Source organism: Mytilus edulis, unplaced genomic scaffold (assembly GCF_963676685.1).
Source record: "Mytilus edulis unplaced genomic scaffold, xbMytEdul2.2 SCAFFOLD_1932, whole genome shotgun sequence".
NCBI lineage: Eukaryota > Metazoa > Mollusca > Bivalvia > Mytilida > Mytilidae > Mytilus > Mytilus edulis.
In genome coordinates this window covers 1-13,396 of record NW_027268547.1, presented here as the reverse complement: position 1 = coordinate 13,396, position 13,396 = coordinate 1, and the positions used below count along the sequence as shown (strand labels likewise).

The 13,396-nt window shown below is 31.6% G+C and overlaps 1 protein-coding gene across 1 annotated transcript; it reads right to left on the bottom strand.

Annotated features, from left to right (window-relative positions):
• Window positions 1-4,197: 4,197 nt before the first annotated feature.
• On the bottom strand, window positions 4,198-7,576 carry LOC139507656 (transcription factor glial cells missing-like). The gene is given in 7 exon segments (XM_071295844.1): window positions 4,198-5,287; window positions 5,877-5,943; window positions 6,187-6,404; window positions 6,849-6,909; window positions 6,911-7,099; window positions 7,480-7,537; window positions 7,539-7,576. Coding segments are annotated over 7 exon segments (1,377 nt in total). The 3' UTR covers window positions 4,198-4,541.
• Between the last annotated feature and the right edge of the window lie 5,820 nt (window positions 7,577-13,396).

Here is a 13,396-nt window from a genome sequence, read left to right as displayed (position 1 = left end):
ATTATTTGGTTTTGAATATAACACTAAATAATAGTTTATCTTTTATACTCAGAGGTCATACTTACATTTTTACATATGGTCATTAACCCCATTTCTCAATTTTAAGCAAAGTAGTTAGAAAAGATAATGAATCAAAGACATCCGACATAATTCTGTATTAGATATTTGATATAATGTTTGCATATTTTACAGTTGTTTTACAGTGTACGTAAAAGGTTTGGTTACACACGTTAAAAACTAAAATATACATGTTTGTTTTAATTTTAAACATGATTTTGCAGATACTGTCATAAGTCTTTAATGCCATTTTTCCTTTCCCCACAAAACGCATATGATATAGCGAAGTAGTGCTTCAGTTTGGTAATTAAATGTTCAAATAATTAAGATTTATTTTTCTAAAAACATAAACACGTGACCTTTGAAGGATAATATTCAACATCAATAACCAATACGGGTTTTAGAAATATATGTTTTATGCGGGTGGTGTATGATAGCGAATAAAAAGGAACATAAACTATACAATTGTGGCAACAATAGGATTTATTCAGTCTGACACGAGGGAGTGTGTCCGGTCGGACTTAGCCGATCATGTTACATCTGTACACAAATTTTGTTAGCTAATGTCTTCCTTCATAATAAAGAAAACTATGACTTAAATGGTGCAGTGTTTGGTTGAGGTCATTGTGATTCCATGAAGCATGAGAGCAGATAATTGACCAAAAAATTGACAATATCTGCATTTATGATCATTTGATTACATTAAATATCCTTGATAACATGGATTACACATCTGACAACTTCATTTTTATAATTTGATTCTGAATTAAATATAGTTTCTGCATGGTCCGTAACAAAAAAGTTTATAAAACGCGTTTTTTGTTTGTATTATTTCTGCATTACAGATACATTATTACCAAAAATCAGGGATTTCTATCATCTTAAATTTCCATTTATTTTAACTTTTTAAAGGTTCTAAACCCGGCAAATGTTTTCCGGTTTTGGATTCTGGTCCTTTTCTTAAAGGATTGTAACGGTCATATTATTTCCAGGTGAATTAAAGGTACTAGTTAAAATTTATGAAAGTATCAGATTATTTAACGTGTAGAAGTTAAAAACCCTTTAACATGTAAAGAGAAAGATTGTGTACGCCGGGGACAACGACAAAAACCTCCGATTTTCTTTTTTTTAAAAGTCGGGATGAATAATAGAATTATGTCAAAAGACATTTTAATAAACTTGTTGCTTTAGGTCTGAAAATGAAGAAACTTTATTCAAAATGACTATTTAATAAAATGCTATTTCGAATCTCAAGATGATGTTCAACCATAATGTAAATAAATAAATACAAGATACAAAAACCGGCCTTTTTGTTTCAAAATTAGAAGGCTTAAGACTTTTACCACAAATATAACGCCTATAGATATACATCCACCGATACTATGTGTAAAAAAAATCATGTCGAACTCGGTTCTTGTACTTAACTTATCCATCTCTGAGTACAAACTTCCAAAATTATATTTACCCGCGCCTCCTATCTCTCTCTTCGTCAATTTTCAAGTTGTAAGAATAAGCATACTTGTATATCTATATGGATTTCAAAACAAAAGAGCTTCGAATGTAACCACCCGTTTTTGTTTTGTTTTTTTGTTGTTGGTTTTTTTTAATAAAACATCTGCAGATTACAGTAAGATTTTGGATAATGTAAAGCAAAAAAGAATTGCAACACGGATTGTTTGTGGAGTTGCGTAACGATTACTTTTTTTTACAAAATGGCTTTATATTTACATAGAATGAATCGGTTACCATAAATATACGATTCGATGGTTAAACATTTTTATGCAGTCAGTTCCTTTTTTTTTCGATTTAAAAAAAAATATTAATGAAAACATTAAAAATTCAATTTTTCCGAAGATAAGGCTGATGCGATGCTCTTTGTAAAGAATGCATTAAACATTGTCTCTCTTCATATTAAAACGTCTTTATAATTTAAAAACCAACACTTACAAATAAACTTAACATTTTCCACAACAGAGAGAGAATAAAACCTTTATTTGGATCTTTGTCTACATCCTTTCAAATAGATTCTTTAAACATTTCTATAGAAGAACAAATAAACCGCACTAAAGAAATCCTTTGATTCCTTGTTTTTAAATAGACCATGTCCGTATCACAACTGCACTACAGAAATAATGGAGAGCTCGCTGCATCATGTACCATTCATGCGGTAAATGTCCCCAACCTTTAAACAACAATGTGGTCTGAAATTGAAACATTGTCACAATCTGCAACACGTGGCCATAGCTGTTTCTTCCCGCCTAATTAAAATTTTAATCATCTGATGAACCAGATCAAACTATTATTTGTTTATTTATGGTATTCTATCAGAAAAATGAAGAATGTATCACGTGCCCATTATTCATCCGAGAATACGTACAGGATGTAAACGAATCGGGGATCCACTAAGTAGCTATGAATATTAAATTAGTAATATTGATCAAATACATGCACATTCAACACAAATAATGCCTTTCGTTTGACTTTTCAAAAACTTAAATCGCACAGCTTTTGATTAAAATAAATAATATTTTCCTTGGTGCGGTGTAAAATAATTGTCCTTTATTCTTTTCTTTTTTTTTTTAACTCGAATCCCAGTTACTCATACCACTGAGTCCACACTTTAGTCTGATAACTTTGTATATTTCTTACCTATATGTAACCCATAAAGTTTTTTATTTTTCATATTTAACGACTCTTATCTACAAATGATAGAGAACCTCTTTGAGGTAAAAACAAGACGTTTATAATCATGTTACAATTGATATGTTGATATTTCAATCATCACCGTATATATTTGTCCACAAACAAAATGATACAAGGCAATACTACATAATGAAATTGGATACATGGTACCAGGCTAACCAAAAATACCTTGATGGTCTTATAATTACAGTTTTCTTATCAAAACCAGCGAAATGCTTTTTTCGCAATTAAATTGTTTATCAAAAAAAATAAGAAATAAGAACTTTAAACTTGAAATATAAAATGGCCTGAATTAAATTATGAATGCCTCCGCATTTGAAATTGACTTTCTCAGATTTGTCAGATTTGCTGAATCCTATGCATATGCATTTGCTTTATTTAATATTTACAATTTAGTGTGTATAAAGACAATATTCTTTCATATTTACCTAGCGAACATTTTGTCTTTTGAGCAAAAATTACTATAACATGTATGTTCAAGTTCAGAGAATGTCTGTCAGGTTCGGGATAAAAGTAAAATTTTCTCGTCCAATGGTCTTATTGTTCTATGAAAATGAAGAGTTTTCGATTTTTCGAACATTTGTGAAAATTTATATTATTAATATGTGGACAATTTATGATGCACCCTTCTAACACCCACTAGCCAGTGCGTTGGTAATTACACACAATACAGTGTTTCTGTAGATTTCTTGATGGACTATGTAAGTGTGCTCAAACTATATGGTTGCATCAGCTGAAGTTGACCTTGGACAATGCTCTGCCAATGAGAGATCATCCACCAAAGTTCAAATGAATTGGATGTAAGCATATACAGGCAATCGTATGCATGGCCTTCAGCAATGAGAAAAATTCATACCGTATAGTTGGCTATAAAAGTCCACAACAAAAAAATATCAAACTATTCAATAGAGTAAAAATGACAACCTAATTCATAAATTAAAAACACTTATAAAACAATTTACTAACTTGGGACAGGTACACAAAGAATGTGGCGGAGTTCAACATGTTTGAAGGCGCAAACCCTCCCCTAGACTTGGACAGTTGCGTAACATGTTCTTTCAGAAAAATACTAGACAGAGTAATTTATTTTCGGAAAAGACAACAACTTTTGGTTTGCAAAACTGTAAACGCTGACAATATACCACTTTACTCTTTAAACGCTGACAATATACCACTTTACTCTTTCCCCATAAAAGCGAAAAACTTCCAGACAGACCAACCTCGCAACTGATTTTGTTCTTGAAAAAAAAAAAACTGACCAAACATTTCCGTTTTTATATCGAAACATATGACGTACAAATACAGTTCTCTTACAACCTGATTATCTGTATAAGAATTTATATCTAAGTTTGAATAGCATGCCATAATATCCTTTTCATGGGTATATTTCCAGTCCGATAAACAAAAATAAAATGGTGGAAATCCATTAAAAAAATATTTAGATTGATAATAGAAATTTATTTTTTAAATATAAGGCACTGTAATTAACGCAAAACAATAAAACAAATAATCATTTATAAGTAAATGTAATATTAATACTATGGTTACAGTTACAGTATTGTTTTAGAGCACAATTACAGGAACACACTTCACCGTGATGTCGCATTTGTGAGCCTTCACATTGTTTTGGGGGATCTATAGATCTATAAAAACTGGTTGGCATCTGAATACCATCTAGTGTAATGGGAGATGGATCTTCGTTTCTCCTTTTACAACTGATATCTGATGATTTGAATTGAGGTTGGTTAATATTTGTGAACGATCCTTGTCTTTGTCTTGACCTAATTGGTTTTAACTCTGCGTACTGTGGTTGTCGTTATTTGTGGAGAAGTGTTCATGGGATATGTAGCTGAATCTGACATACATCGAGGAATTAAAGACTGAAACAAATCAGGGTCTAGTATGTCACCATAACTACCACTGTAATCAAGCCCATTTAAAATGTCGTCACCACAAAAATCGTCCGTCGATGAGCTTAAAATACTTGAAAAATTATCTTTTGTGTCCATATCTACACAACTATCACGTAGTTCGGATTTAATTTTCATAGAATTTTCTATTTTATGCTGCTCATCCCCAAAATAATTTGGATAAACGGATCGTTCATCAGGGGCACAGTCATGAACTTTGTAAACTCGTAAATTAGGAGATGAGTTCCGATAAGCGTCGTCTGTTGAGGGAGCGTTTCCAAAATTGTTTTGTTGGAAAATAATGTTCATTTTTGGAAACATGTTTGAAACACTATCACAAGGATACTTTTGGTTGTTAAACTGTGGATGAATGCCAACATTGTGAATCTGGTCTGAACAGGTTAAATGATCCACATTGCTGAAGCTGTCGTTAAAAAAGGCTGTTTGACCTTCTGCAGAACCAACAGACGACGATCGTTGCCATGGCGATGGTGTTGCTTCATATATTTGTGGTGTCCATGGATTCGGTCGTCTAGGGACTGTAGCGGGATTATAGGTATACCCGACAGACTTGCACGTACATTCAAATGGAGGGCAAGAACAAACGCATTCGGAATCTGAAAAAGATAATCAACACAGTAAATTGGCTATGGTGATACACTTTAGAAGTTATTGCTAGTGTTTACTACTATATTATAAAAAAAAATAAAATGGCATCGACCTATTGTAATTGTAAATAAGATGCTTTCGAACAAGAGTTTCAGCAATTTTGTAGAATACACACGACTCACTATTTTATTGATATTCGTACTTTATTTGGCCCTTTTAACTTTTTTTGATTCGAGCGTCATTGGTGGGGTCTTTTGTAGACGAAACGCGCGTCTGCCAATCCTGGTATTTATGATGAGTTAATTTATCATCATCAATTGAATGATAAAATGTAAAGAGAAAAGCGTCTTTAACTACTTAATTGGCTTCACGTTTATTACTGCTAAATATGAATAAAAGAAGCTGTTGTGTATATGCCAATAGGCAATCTAAAGACATGCAGAGGACAACATCTTGTCTTCAGCAATAATCGCTTATAGTTTATTAATGTTGTCCGATAAGTTGAACAAAGACAGACCAAATTTCCGAAGTTGTGAATTCAAAAGTAACACTGTTCCTATTGGTTCTATTTGGTAATTAATTTATAAACACACTTACATGGTACTGTTTTCTTATGTCTTTCTGATGGCAATTTTCTATTTCTTCTTTCATTTAAAAGATTTGTCTGCAAAATAAAGATCGATGTTAAAAACTGAAAATTAATTTAATCAAATTTTATTTGTGGTGATTAATTATGTTATTCTTAATAACTTTGCATGTTCACATCTATTATCAATACCTTTTCTACAAATAGTTTTTGCAACAAGGTTCTGTACAAGAAGGTATTCTTTTTAAAATAAATCGCAATCATCTTTATTTGAAGGTATATAAAAGAAAATAAAAGTTAGATTCGAAGGTTATTACTTACAATCATGACTTTGTGTTGCTGTCTCGTCATTTTTTGGTGGCGTCTCGATAGAGATGAAGCTTTGACTTCCGGTTGCGGATGATCATGAACGCCTTTTGCTTGAAAATAGATTGCCCCATGAACGTGTCTCCAAAAGTGTGTGACTGGGTATCCACAGTGACCTTTGCATGACAGTAACTCTAAACGACCTTTACAGTTTACATTTGGACACGGTTTTCCTAAAACAACAATAATAAACATATCTTCATTTATCATTAAGTGTAGTTATTATAATATATTAGCTGATTGTTGTATAGATGATTCACAAAACATGTCAATTGGTGCATAATCTATTCCCTTAATGTATGCAAATGAAACAATTTCAATTTGATGACATAAAAAAAATATACCATCCAAATTCATGATTCACATTCTTAAATACATAAAGTGACACACTATATTTTACAGTTTTCGGCAATTGTCAAACCTTTTTTCATCTTCAGTAATTGTTATTTGTTTAAAAAAACATCTTTTAAAACATCTTTTTATTATTATCATAGGCTTCTGTTTTAAGTCATCTTGTTCTTTTGTCGTTTGGTGGTGTGTTTTTGTTTGTTAGATTACAAAGCATGTATATAATTTTAACTTTTTAAACTGTTAAATAATCGACATTTTGTATATACCTATTTGTTTTCTTCTTGCTTTATCACATATAGCAGGACGCAGATTTATTTTGGCTCCATTTTTCCAATGTACAGTCATGACTACAAACATAAACTCCCAGACAAGATTTCTTTAGAATGTGCGCATTGTGATTGTTGGTATTGCGCATTGCCCAGCCACTCACATGACGTCTTGCATCTTCCACTTCGACATTGTAGACGTATCGACAGTTTTCTGCTGGCCATTCAGTAAACATATCGAAAGTTTCAACCTTTTAGAATGAAGAAAAACAAAAAATAGTACTCATTATTATATATATATATTTAGTTTGTATGATGTACAATTATACGAGTATACCCTCTAGTCGCTGGATTTCTGTTTCTTTGACATCTTTCTTACATTGATTATAAATTTTCTTATCTTACAATTTATCTATTTTCTTCTTGTGCTCATTGTCGATGTGAATTCTTTATCAATATTTTAATGCATCGTGTTCTACAAATGCAGTTGAATCTGGTATTCAGTCTCACTAGGGCATCTACTGAGTAATCTAACTACTTCATTCAAATATGAATTAATTGATGGTGTCCTTTCATTTAGGAAAAAAATATGTACAATGGTCCTTCCCCTTGAAAAATAAAATAAACTTACAAGAGGTAAGGCATTATCATTGATGTCCCATTTATGTTTTTGCTCCCTCTCGAGATTTAATTGAAGGTAGGAAAGTTGGCTCTTCTGTTAATGTCATTTCAACCTGAAAAACATCAAGTTACCACTATATTTTCTCTTGTCTTTTGATATCTTTAAATTTAAATTCAAATTTTTACATATTGTTTCTGCATCAATAATTTATAATTGTCAATACTATTTTACATTTTTATGGACAAGCCGCTATATGGAATGGACGTGCAACCTGTTTCAAATGACCATAACAAATGTCTTACTATTTATAATTTGGAGAAAAGGAATGGATGACCACACTACATGCGGTCATTGTTAATTTTATTTGACATATTTTTCTAATGAATATATCACAATGTATATTAACTTTCCGAGCAGTCATTAGAATAGGGATTGGCATCAAATGGAATAAATCATAAAAGAGAACACGTGTTTGGATATTTATCAAGTTATCATGTCCAAGATAACAATCAGTTTGGTCTTTGACTGTATCTTAACACAGGCTGTATAAAATTTTATAATGCTGATATATCATTTAATGTATTCAAAAACAAATGACTATTCATGTTAACGATATGTGATGGGGGGCGTTCAAAGACAGACGCCTCTTCGGTAGCAGATCTACCTGTCGTGTGTCCTAACAATTTAATTACCCATGATCATTACAAGGGTGATATCATCATCGGACATCATATTCTTCAGAACAAATTATTTTCACATTTGATATCATAGTAATGTGTGTCCATATGTTCATCACATAAATGACATTTTCTTTAAATCTAAGATTACATGGTTTTTACCTATGATGTGAATAACAATAAAATAATTTGATCACAAGGGAAAGTGATTTTTACACTAAGAATTACCATTTATATACGACATATCGATACAGTTTGCACAACCTGTCAAACGTTCATAGAAACAGTGAACAATGATTACGAAAAGATATTATATCATTCGCGTTATGAAAAAGAACATAAGCAACCTTATGGTAGATCATAAGTAAATGTTTTTTTGAGACAGAATTTTCTTATAATTTGACAAAATGAAGATTTTCCTATGCTTTTTTCAAAAATATAATAAAAAGTACGAGTCACCGTGCTATTTTTCAAGCTATGAGTGGTTGAAAATTGCCTAAATTTGGTTAGTTTGTTCATGAAAAAACACATAACAGTGCATAAAAAAAATTCTATGAGATAGAATTTTGAAATAAATTGTGAGAAGATAGGTTTTATAATATGTTTTAAGAAAATAAAAAGAAAACATGGTGTCACCGAACTTGTTTTCTTGCCAAAATGAAAAATAAAAAATTTCCCTATTAGCCCAGTATAAATTTTGTGCTAAAACAATTATCTCCCATTAAATGGCTCATTTGAAAAAAATGATTTTTAAAACCAAAAAGGTTGAAATTTGTTAAAATATTTTGAATAATACAATAAATTAGCAAGTTTTCGTTATATATATAAACAGTCTAACCATTAAATTGCAAATCTGTTTCCAAATTTTCTGATTTGGGCAAATAACTAGACCGATTTTGTACTGTGATTGTACAATCCAAGATGGCGGTATACCATGAATGAATGAATGAATCTTTATTGCATTTATAGCAACAACATTGCTTTAGCATAATACATATATACATATATGACAAATATGACAGAATACAGAGAACAATTAAACAAATTAAATAATGCAGAGATAACTTATAATAATATGAATAATACATTAACTGATAATTTGCAATCTTAGTTTCCATGCAGCTTTAAGATAATTACATAGGTTTTTAGTTAAGCTTTTTGACCCAGCTTGTAACAGAAAAATTACCTTATAAATACGTTCCAGGTTAAAACGCAATTATTGAAATAACGTCGAGTTTGCATTTGACAATACTGTGGCATTTTAGCACAATTACATTTATGAGCATGAAATTGACAAGCATATCTTTTAATGCATTCAAATTCAGAAAACTGGTTACTAGACGAGTACTGTTACCACTGTACGTGTGTTTCTTTAATAACCGTCACCATGTACCTACGATGTCGATCAAAAGTCAAAAATATGAATTTTGACAAGCACCGATAAACTACAAGGCTCAAACTTACAGTCTGCTTGCAGATTGAGGCAATCATTAAACTTGAGAGATTTTGGTGAACACTGGGAACAGAAATAAAATATAATTAGATGTTTCCTCTGAATATCAATGTGTTTATAGGAACTTGCTCCACCATGCCCCAAAACAGTGATATGATTCATGTGCGTACATCACTTCCCACAAGAATCTTTATCTAATAGGCTTGTTACCAATAGTTTGTGTAACCATTGTATTAAGAAAGATTTGAGAGCAATAAGAAAGCAAAAGAACTGTCGTCTTTTGTCAACAATACCCGAGAGCTTTGTCAACAATACCCGAGAGCTTTATCAACAATACCCGAGAGCTCTGTCAACAATACCCGAGAGCTTTGTCAACAATACCCGAGAGCTTTGTCAACAATACCCGAGAGCTTTGTCAACAATACCCGAGAGCTTTGTCAACAATACCCTAGCTTTGTCAACAATACCCGAGAGCTCTGTCAACAATACCCGAGAGCTTTGTCAACAATACCCGAGACCTTGTCAACAATACCCGACAGCTTTGTCAACAATACCCGAGAGCTTTGTCAACAATACCCGAGACCTTGTCAACAATACCCGACAGCTTTGTCAACAATACCCGAGAGCTTTGTCAACAATACTCGAGAGCTCTGTCAACAATACCCGAGAGCTCTGTCAACAATACCCGAGAGCTTTGTCTACAATACCCGAGAGCTTTGTCAACAATACCCGAGAGCTTTGTCAACAATACCCGAGAGCTTTGTCAACAATACCCGAGAGCTCTGTCAACAATACCTGAGAGCTCTGTCAACAATACCCTAGCTTTGTCAACAATACCCGAGAGCTCTGTCAACAATACCCGAGAGCTTTGTCAACAATACCCGAGACCTTGTCAACAATACCCGACAGCTTTGTCAACAATACCCGAGAGCTTTGTCAACAATACCCGAGACCTTGTCAACAATACCCGACAGCTTTGTCAACAATACCCGAGAGCTTTGTCAACAATACTCGAGAGCTCTGTCAACAATACCCGAGAGCTCTGTCAACAATACCCGAGAGCTTTGTCTACAATACCCGAGAGCTTTGTCAACAATACCCGAGAGCTTTGTCAACAATACCCGAGAGCTTTGTCAACAATACCCGAGAGCTCTGTCAACAATACCTGAGAGCTCTGTCAACAATACCCGAGAGCTTTGTCAACAATACCCGAGAGCTCTGTCAACAATACCTGAGAGCTCTGTCAACAATACCGAGAGCTTTGTCAACAATACCCGAGAGCTTTGTCAACAATACCCGAGAGCTTTGCGTCCTTCGTTTTTAGCATGAACCATATCCTATCTTATGTTACCCCAATATATAAACTCATTTCACTGACTGCATGAAACTAATTATTGTGACCCCTTTTTCAGTTTGATATTTTCCCCTTTTAAATTAAGGTGTAAACTTCCTTGTGACAATGTTGACAATGAACTATTTTTGCCATTCTTATTATCTCTTAAATCTTTATTCTAATTCTACGTCTTAGATAATCTAAAGTAAGCGGGCTATGCGCGTTTTTTAAGAGTTTATTTCCTAGAAAGAGTTTGAAAAGGAAAGGGTATGGATTTCTGTTTTAAGTATTTGAATTTTGAGCTTTTCGATATTTGTAAATAGAAAAAATTGTTAACAAAGAAAGCACTACAGTAAAATTTTCGATTCTACTATTTATTAATGAAAATCATAAGCAACTTGCATATCATCAGAAAATTACTTATCTCATTGAATGTACCTTGTTATTTCTCCTTACCAAAAAAAATAAATATGCTTTGCGCGTTTCTAGTTCGTGACTTTGGAAAATTTTCGGTATTTCATTTCGTTCTACTGACAAAACAGCTGCAAAGAATAAAGATTGGGGATTTGCAAAATGGATTACTGGGACCGTATTACCAAATATTGGTAATGCTAACGGTATTAGGTTATCAAGGATTTGTATAGTAAGACATACGATACAAATTATACTAAAATAAAACTTAATATCCTATTAATCTAACCCTATTGTATATGCATATCTAGTTTTCGGTTGTTGTATATTCATGATGGATTGCAATGTTTGCACATCATTTTCATATATTCTATTTTACACACTCAGTTTAACATAAAATCTTAAATGTACTGATATTTATAGTAATCATACAACCTCATGTGGTTCGTATTTGTAAGCACTAACATAATTCGAATTTTGTAACAGTTTTACTTTATATTTGCACATTCATAGGAATGGATCATTAATTTAAACGCAATAATTCTATAGAAATATCAATTTGAATTTTCACAAAAATATATAATAATTTGTACTTTAAAATATTTGCCGTGACAAAACATATATATTTTCATGCATAAGTAAAATTAATTAATTTACCAGTTGTATCATCTGAAATCATATCGCATCATCATATATTTATATTATATATATCATATAGAATGCAATCAAATTCAAAGTTTGCATACTAACCTTACTGAAAAGTTTACCGACGAACAGACAATTAGCTAACTAATTTTAAAATGATCACTTACCCTTGGAGAATTATAGCAATTTTCCAGTCATTGAACAAATATTTGATAAAATAAAGTGATGCTGGTGACAATCTCAAAATCTTATAAAACACCCAAGAATAAATTAGCCAATCAGATCCTTCTGTAGCAGCAGAAATCCCACCTGTTTTGTCGTCTGTCAATAAACTTAAAATTATTTCATAAAGTCATTTTAATGTCATAAATTTGGCCAATCAGAAGAGGATTAAATTGAATTTGGATCATTAATTTTCAAGAAAATGTGTTGAATATTAAGAAATCAAAGCTCAGAGGTATCTTAAATCCGACAAAATTAGGAAAATTAGTTCGACAAAAATATGATTTGTAAGGTATAAGACACTGCGAGTTGTAAAAAAATGATAAAAAACATTTCAAATGGGAACAAAGCAAAACTTTTGTTCAATTGTTCTTGAAAATGATTTTTATTGAAAAATCTTTAAATAAAAACGATCGTCTTTTTGTAGTAGGTTTTTAATTATTTTTTTTGTATCTCTCCTATCTGATGAAATAATAACATTCATATAACTTATACGAACATATTTTGATATATTTTCTTTTATATATATATATATATAAATATTTCTTTGGTGTTTTTACGTTTGCGTTTTCTCTTTTTAAGTTAAGAAATTATTGTATATGATATTTATGGTCAAGAAGCAGTAAATATGTTATGTCCCAGATTTTGGTAAAATTTTGCATACAACTTTGGCTCTTTATTTTCTGAAATATGACTGATTGAATCCTTTTAAAAAAAGGTGAACATTTGTTGAGAAAGCAAATGAAATCGTCGAAAAAAACGTTCTTAAATTTGAATGCTAATCATTAAATTGCTAGATTCTAATTTCAAGTGGTATATATTTTTTTTTTTTCATTTTAGTAAGCATATTTCAGTACAAATTTTTATAAACTAATAGTTGAATTAAATGTTTTATCTTTTACGTCCTTTTTTGGCACTTTGTTGCCAAACAAAAACTTGTAAATTATTTATGAAAATATAATGGTAAAACGTTTATCATATTAATAATACCAGCATGATGTCATCAATGTATTCAAATAGAGTGTTTATTTAATTTTTAATAAGTATTTAATTATTCAGCACTAGAACGATGCAGATGAAACTTAGTCAGAATCCTATCTTAGAAGGTATCTTGATTTTCTGATGATTAATTAAGCAGTGGACAACATGTTGATGGGCACACTTTCTACGTGCTAGTTCATATAA